At 38.9% G+C, this 8,986-nt stretch overlaps 1 protein-coding gene across 1 annotated transcript in view; it reads right to left on the bottom strand.

Moving 5' to 3' along the window:
- GPC5 (glypican 5) overlaps positions 1–8,986 on the bottom strand; it is a 633,859-nt gene that overhangs the window by 485,882 nt on the left and 138,991 nt on the right. The window contains exon 5 of the mRNA XM_009634595.1: positions 1,126–1,246. Coding sequence (XP_009632890.1) covers positions 1,126–1,246 — 121 coding nt within the window. The remainder of the gene's footprint in view (positions 1–1,125; positions 1,247–8,986) is intronic.

The raw sequence follows: 8,986 nt of genomic DNA, 5'->3' as shown, positions 1-8,986 counted from the left end.
CTTTGTTGTCAGAGAAGAGTTATTTTTCACAAATAGAGAAATAAGAACCAAGAGAGTTTATCATGAAGCTATCAGTAATGTTAGAATGGCTTGATTATTTCAACTCCAGAAACCATTTGGGAAACTGTATTTAAAAGCTGCCAAGAAGATGGAAAAACAAAATTAAAGCAAGACCTTAGATGAACTAACTGCAATAGGCAAGGAAGAGCCATCTAGTGTCTCTTAATTCTCAGGTTTGGGGAATGAGGTAGAGAAGGGGAGTGGAGACCATAAAGGTGCCAAGCTTGCATGCTCTCCCTAAGTAGCCTCTCCTTTTACCAGTGCAGATGAGAGGATACTGGGTTAGATGGGTCACTGACAAGAAACACCAGTAGAACATTTCTTATCACTGAGTCTTCAGATCAGAGTGGAAACTTAGATTTTTAAACTGAAACACAGAGCTGCCAGCAAAATAGCTGTTGGTTTCAATAGAATCAGGTTTTTGTCCTGTAGGTCTGACTATCTGTGCATGCAGGTAACAACATGTAACAAAAGAAAACTGTACTCCTTTGAACGTGTTACAGTACTATGATTGTGCAGAACCATATTGGAATTGACTGCCTTGTAAGCCTGAAATTTAGTAACTCTCAGATATGTACATCAGGTAGTGAGCACCAACTCCTTCAGCAAGCTTGCTATTCTTGTTCAAACTTCCTAGTTTTTCTAATTGGCATCTAAACAAAAATCCTCGCAGCAAAACTTGTTAAGAAAGAACCTAGATTTAGTAAAGGGGGAAGAGGGAAATTATGTTTTACTGTTTCTGAAACATATGCAGCCAGTTAATATCCCTAGATTATACTGTTTGTGCTTCTGTACACTTACTGCAATGCTGACCTGTGGCACTCACAGGTACAAATGGCCTAGCTGCCAGTCCTACTTCCTAGACTCATCTACCGTATGCAAACCTTTTAACTAAACCATTTTTAATAACTGAAGTGAGACAGAGAGCAGGAAGCTTTTTGGTGTTGACGTGCACTGAGCCGTAACTTGAATTAACAATTAACCTTTAATGTACAGTAAATTAATAATTTCACTACTAGAGCGGTCTTTAGTACTATACTGTATCTATAGGTAAAAGGAGCTTACCTGAATAACATGTTTCAGCTTGTCAATAATTTGACTTATTACAGGATCTGTTCCCTTCACTTTTACTTCTGGATTTGCAGACTGAGCTTTGACTCCACTGCCAACCACACGATGAGTATAGCTAGTTTAATACACAAACACACACACAAAAATGGTTTAGTAAGTTATTCTACTCTCAGAGAGTCATCTTCTAGTTTGTATTAACTCTCATGGCACTAACATTCCACTTTTATGAGATGCATTAATTTTGTGCACATATTTTTCACAGAAAAGAAATACAGCATAATTACTACATTCCAAAAAGTTGTAGTATTTATTATAGCTTTAATTATACTATGGAATTTAACAAAAAAAAAGTGTTATCTACATTTTGAAGCAAGAAACATTCAGCTCTATGCATGCTTTTTTGCGTGTGCAAAGACTGTCCTCCATTTAGGTTTTGCTAAATACAAACTACACGGTGATTGCCTCAATGCATGGCATTTCAGGCTTTTAAAACGAACTCCAGATTCTACACACACTGTATGTTCAGAACCCCACCTGAATTATCCTATTGCTTTTGTGAATGCACATGCAGATAGATAGAGTAATTATTGAAGCGCAACAGCCAAGTTGTGCATAAATTATTTAGCATTACATAACTGATAGAAGTACAGAGTAGGCCAAAATTTACTTAATAGGTAGATACATAAGAAAGCAACAGAAACCAGATATATGTTCATTCAAAAGAGAACTGCTGTAGCAAGATACTCAAAACATAGAGACTAAAATTAACCACCTAGCAGAATTCTGTGGTTTATTAAGATGCAATTCTTCATGCAACTTCCCATGATATAGGTAATAGTCAAGTTATGCAAGAAAAAACGAATATCTGCCTTCTCTTCACAGATACTATACATTGTGCAAATACCCTCCATATGCTAGGTTTTGCCTGCACACTCTACAAGAGGATAGCTCTATATATCTCTGTCTCAAAAATATTTTGCCAGCTGTTACGCTGTAAGAAAAAGAAAGGAAAGAACCCTATCAGGAGTGGAGTAAAGAAATGCCTAATTCCTGCCTATTAGATCTGCATACGAGCAGAGACAACACAGCATATTCAAATTTCTCAGAATCTGTTTTATGAAAAACTTAGCTCTGCAGAAAACCTTCCATGTATGCTAAACAACAAACACTGTTCATTAAAGCAAGGTTGCCACATAACAGAAGTATTTTGTCTTTGATCTTTGCTTAAATTTCACCTTAAGTGAGATTAAGGATATTCCTAAGGAAGCGTACAAAGACCCAGATACCATTCCTAAAATGCTATTGGCCATGTTCATAGATATAAATTAACCCTGTCATCCAAAATGACTCTAAGTTTTCCATAGGTCCCGGAGAGGAAAATTTGCCTTCTAAATGTGTGGCAAAAATTAGTAGCTCCTTTAGGCATTACAAGAAAGTACTTTTTGGACTACAAGTTCTGCAAAATGCTTCAAAAGTCAACTAATTCTGAGGCTCAGCAAAACTTTCCCTGACTTTTAAGGTATTAAGAGCCAGCAGTCTTTCATTGCTTAAGTCCTTTACAGCATTTGATTTCACACAGTAAATAAGAAAATTCTGGACATACAGCTCTGCATGTGCTATTTAGAGCAAGTGTACTCTCTCTTTCTTCTGCATGCAATCAAGTTTACTAGAAGCAGATATAATATCAAATTTAAATTTGATTATGTATCAAGATATCACAGCAATGATAACCTAGGATTAGTCACAAGTTAAAGATTCCAGCTTTATTCATTTTTCATTTGAGAAAATAGTCAGCTGTATCCAATATTCAGGACACATTGTATCAGCTAAAGGTAAATACTAAAAATAATAAGGTCATTACTAAAAGCCATTATGAAAAACTTTACTGATCCACTGGCCATACTATTACTTGGAATAGATGTTAATGATGCACAATCAGGACAGCAAGGTTTAACGTACTTAATGTAGTTCACTGGAACATGGTAGCTGAAGTGAGTTAAAATCTTCACAGTGCTGTTAAATACATTGAATGTATGAATGGTTCATATTCTTCACACAGTGGTATTTTGGTTTATAGCAGTCAGATTTTTCTGCTGTCTTGTAGTGATGGGGAAATTTGCCAGCTTGTAGTGATGGGGTGAAGCTTTTTATAGGTGTGTGCACAAAATCTGAAGCTTGCCTGCTAGACTTGGGGAAATGTTTAACGCAGCAATTTGAGTAGGGTCCACAAATCTTCTGGTAGCTTCTAAGGATAAAAAAAACCCCAAACCTAAAAACATTCTCCAAAGTTTTCCTCAAAAATCCTTCTTTCACAGTCATTTGTCTAAATCAAAATAGATAATTCAATATGAAATTCCTTCCTTTCCCTTTCCAGCTGAACAATACTGCACTCACCAGATGGACAACTGGTTCAACTCAACACACTGGTTTAATGCAACAGAGTAATTTCTCTTCATACTATAACACTATAAAAAAATCTTAAAGGTTATGGCTATCCTTTTTACACAGTGCTCCCATTTTCTGTTTCACAGCATGCAAAACCTGTGTTCTCACTTTCTGTCACTCAGAATTCTTAAGCAACACCTTTTTTCAAATGCTGCAAACCCAACTATTACACATTTGTCTGTGAACTGCATAACTATTTGAAAAAGAATACCCTTTCTCTTTTTCAAATTCAGTCTATGATACTAATTTCTCTAACCATATAGGAAGAAATAAACCATATAGAATTTGAGACTTGCCTAGGCTACAATTTTATTAATTTAACTCATATGGGAATTATCTGGCAATGACTCATTCAAGGCTGCCCATCATTTCTTTTTCAGCTATTTCCACAATGAAATCCACACCCTTGCACAGCCAGTATTTACCATAGGACTAACTCCCTTCTTTCACATGAGGAAGTCACTGGGAAAGTAATACTGTTGTGGAACAGATATTAGGATCTTCAGTTGTGTTCTCCAACCTCTTTAGAGCTATCATCTTCTAAATTCCTCTTCAGCTGTGGTTCAGAAGGAATAATTTGACTTACCAGTGAAAAGCGTTAGCAATTAATTTGGTCTCTCTCTCCCACTCCTACTCATTCTGTTATAGTCATTCTTTTCATATTGTCTCAAAGGCAAAATACGTATCTGCTCCCCAGGTAGAAGAGATTTATTATCTAATACTAAAATTTCTTTCTAGGCAATGATTGATTCTCCTGTCTCATGTAAAACATATACCCTTCTTCTGATTTATACATTTTCAACATTGTCAGCCCTGTGTGGCCCCATGGCTCTCTGCCATTTTGGGTTGGAAGCTTCAAGTTATTCCAGAAACATGTCCAAAATCTATTTGAATGTTCTCTCAGTTCTTATGACTCAGGCAATTCCTATACAAAATCCAGATATTCTTATCCAGTAACACTGCCTGTAGTAAATCTCACTTAACCTTCACTTCTTTTGCCCACTTTGGTGAGAAAAAGTGTATCTGCACAGAAAGCAGATGTACAATATGAGTGGGCGTGCTCTAGTCTGGGAATATCTCTCTCCATTCTTCTGCTTGCCCTCACAGATTTGTAAAGAAACTAAAAATTTGGTAAGCATTTTTTTTTCTTTTACAGTCACTACCAGTCTAAATTTCCTTCCTTTCAGAAAGGAAATTCATTCAGTCACCTGTCAAAGAACCTACTCACATTAGTTACCCAAATTGCATCCTTCTTGACTGCTCAGAGGTGGGATTTGTTTTTTCCATTTGAGAGTGGGGAAGGGTAAGAACCTGAAGCAGAAGTGAAATGTGCATCAAAGCAATGACAAGCAGCACACTAGTGCTTGATAATACAACAACTTTAAGTCTATTAGCATTGAACAACTAGTAGATCATTAGGTACTGGTAGTAACAACGTCCATATTATTTATCCTTACTTGCTCTGAGCTGTTTAGCACCTTTATTTCCTTTTTACCGTCTTTCTCACTCCTGAACTCTCACATGCAGCTGACATGATCCTTTCCAGGGCTGACAAAAGAAGTGAATCTGTGATTCCCCCTGCTTCCCACTGCCTGCAGGTCTCCTCACCCTCCATGACAACGCTCCCAAGCAGAACAGAGCACCTCTCCACCTAAAACCTTCACATATGCACCGGCTGCCCCAAAACCAGTTCAAAACCTGTTCTGTGACAACTGACACGTTTCAGCCCATCCTCCTGACATTTTTGTCTGTTACAGGCCCCAGTGGACCCCAAATAACACACAAGATTACACAAGTTTTGGGTCCAGGATTGGTATAACCACTACTCATTTCAAAGGCTTCTAGTTTATCCTCAGGTCTACTAGATGTTTACCACATGCCCCAGCTTGACTGCTAAAGGAGTTGCTACTTCTCTCTCTCTTTCTCCAGAAATCCTTATGCTTTTGTAGTGCTGGGTTATTCAGGTTTTGTAAAGTTTTTTACTTCTTTAATCCTCCAGGTTCTGGATGCCAATTTTCACCTGTGAACGTGCTTTATAAAGCATCACATATGGAAAATAAAGAGGTAAATGACAAAAATTAAAATTAATTTGGATGGAACAAAAAGAATGCAGTCCCATTTGGAAGAATGTATTGGGTTCATGTGGCAAGGTTTTGGTAGTGGAAGGGCTACAGGGGTGGATTTTGTGAGAAGCTGCTAGAAGCTTCCCCCATGTCCAATAGAGCCAATGCCAGCCGGCTCCAAGATGGACTCTCTGCTGGCCAAGGCCAAACACACCAGCAGTGGTGATAGTGCCTCTGGGACAACATAAGAAGGGGCCAGGGTGGAAATGGCTGCGCAACAGCAGCCAGAAGAGAGGAGTGAGAATATGTGAGAGAAACAATTCTGCAGACACCAAGGAGGGGGAGGAGGTGCTCCAGGTGCTGGAGCAGAGATTCCCCTGCAGCCCCTGGTGAAGACCATGGTGAGGCAGGCTGTCCCCCTGCAGCCCATGGAGGTCCACGGTGGAGCAGATCTCCACCTGCAGCCTGTGGAGGATGCCATGCCAAAGCAGGTGGATGTGCCTGAAGGAGGCTGTGACTCCATGGAGACAGCAGGCACCTGGCAGGACCTGTGGGCTCATGGAGAGAGGAGTCCACACTGCAGCAGGTTTGCTGGCAGGGCCCGTGTCCCAGTGGAGGACCAACTCTGGAGCGGTCTGTTCCTGAAGGACTGCACTCCATAGAAAGGACCCATGCTGGAGCAGCTTGTGAAGAACCACAGGCCATGGGAAGGACCTACGTTGAAGAAGTTTGTGGATGACTGTGTCTCATGGGTGGGACCCCAGGCTGGAGCAGGGGAAGAGAGTGGTGAGGAAGGAGGGGCAGAAACAATGTGTCATGAACTGACCACAACCCCTGACCCCCTGTGCCCCTCAGCAGGAGGAGGTAGGGAAGCTGGGAGTGAAGTTGAGCCTGAGAAGGGGGAGGTGGGGGAAGGTGGTTTTAAGATTTGGTTTTATTTCTCATTATCCTACTCTGATTTGACTGGTAATAAATTAAATTAATTTCCCAAGTTGAATCTGTTTTGCCCATGATGATAACTGCTGAGAGATCTCCCTACCCCTTTCTCAACCCATGAGCCTTTTGTTGTATTTTTCTCCCCCTGTCCTGTTGAGGAGGTGGAGTTACAGAATGGTTTGGCGGGCACCTGACATCCAGCCAGGGTCAACCCACCACACCAAATTTGACAATGCTGTCTTTGTGTACCAGTTCACAGCATAAATGTCGAACAACATTTTTCACATGATGTTGTATTGCTAAATAATGGTGGTCTCAGTATAGAAGCCACTCAACATACAGAAGTAGATGAATAAATATGTTCACATTTTTTCCTGTTATTGGAAATCCTCACCCATATTAAATTTGCTTTCACTGCAAAGTGATCTGGCTTTGATCCATTGACATTAAAAACTATCATTTAACTTTGAGTCCTTGGTAATTATAGGCTCTGGCAATTCACAAGGCAGGTTGAAAACCCTTTTTCTTTCTTCAGGTATATAATAAAGCATTCACAAAGCCTTATGAAGTATTTCTTTATTGATTCTTATAATAAAAGTAAGATTATGAAAGTCAACCTCTTTTTGTTTAATCTACTCTTTTGCTGCTTGAAATGATATTTTGCATACAAAAAATTGTAGCCTTACTTACATGTTATTTTCCACATATCATTGTGGACTTAACAAGCGTCTATAAATCTAACAAACACCTTCAAACATTCTAATGTGGACTAAATGATCTGTCAGAGCTAAATGGGGTACTGGGAATATGAGCATGGTACACAAAACTTCATCCCTGTAGACTTACATTTACATGAAAATATGTTTCCCTTTAGTTGAGGGAAAATACAAGAATCTTAGAATCTTGGTTTCAGAGACTTCATTCATTATGAAGTTTTAATACAGCATTAATCACTATCCATTTCTTTTACTCCTAATGTACAACTAATGGAAAAAACATTTTAAGGATCCCCACTGAGGTAGCCTGACTTGAGCAAGTGTTGCTCAGATTTGAATCCTGGGGAAAAAAAAAAAAACATGACGAATTTCTTGCGAGAGAAGTAATAGACCCGCCATCTGTGCTCATTTCTGTGCAAGCATGGTAATGTATCACATCACTTTAATAGGCAGACTTGGTCCTCAAGTACTATTCATTTTCATCAACACCAGGAAAAAAAACAAGCACCAATATATTTGTAGTCTATAAACATGTTTTAAAGTGATGAATAACAAGGTGCCCGTTTTCCAAGCTCAATATATGAATATTCATATAAATTTCCTATTACTCTCTATTGTATCTATGAATACAGTTGATGGACTTTACATTTGATTGTATCAATATCTCTGTTAAAAGAGAAGATCATGCTCTGTTGGCTATCACTGATTTCTTGGTACATGCAGCTGTAAAAGCTATTGTAAGTAATTAATATATTAATTCTCATAAGAATCAGCAATTTTGGACATGGTGCTTAAGGCAGATCTGTACCTCTATATCCCTCCAACACAAATAATCTATATTATATTGTGATGACAACAAATACAATATGATACATCATATTTATTGTCAACAACTGATCATGATTTTCCATTCCTCCACACTAGCTTTGTGGAGTAACATCAGCATAGAACAGATAGAGTAAGATATCAATACTAAAAATGGGTCTGAGCCATGAAGTTTTGTTCTAGATCCAAACTTCTCCAGAGTTAAACTTCTAGTGCTAGTGTTCTGCTTCAGACCTGCTACTCCTTAAATTTGCTGCTGCTTATCTCTGCTATTACTTCAGTATGAAGAGAACACAAATTATTGGTTAGTAACAGATTCGTTTCAAGTAAAGTCAACCTTATTTAGGGCAGCCTTTCATAGAGCTACTAATGGACTCTCTTAAGAAACCAAGTATCTAACTACAAAAAGAAGAAACATATGAATTATGGAAACAAACAGAGAAAATCCTGAGTTCAAGAAATCTATTTCAAATAGAAATTCCTGCAATCTGTAAAAGTGGAACAGATGTGCATTAGAACCAGAACTCAAGCAGAAACAGAAATACATTAAAGTTCAGAGCTTCACCCAGACTAATATTTGTAAATAGTACAATAGTCATACTGAGGGACTTCAACCACCCCGACATCTGCTGGAAAACCAACATGGCAAGCTGTAGGCAATCCAGCAGGTTTCTCGAATGCATTGAGGACAACTTCTTGTGCCAGGTAATAGACAATCCTACCCAAGGGGATGTGATACTGGACCTGGTGGTCACCAATGCAAGCGAGGTCATCAGACGTGTCAAGATTGGAGGCAGCCTGGGCTGCAGTGATCATGCACTGGTAGAGCTCACGCTCCTGAGGGAAATGGGAAGAACAAAGAGTATAGTC

Source organism: Egretta garzetta, unplaced genomic scaffold, assembly GCF_000687185.1.
Source record: "Egretta garzetta isolate BGI_Z169 unplaced genomic scaffold, ASM68718v1 scaffold442, whole genome shotgun sequence".
NCBI classification, from domain to species: Eukaryota; Metazoa; Chordata; class Aves; order Pelecaniformes; family Ardeidae; genus Egretta; species Egretta garzetta.
The sequence above is the reverse complement of the archived record's forward strand: the minus strand, read 5'-3'. Positions and strand labels throughout refer to the sequence as shown.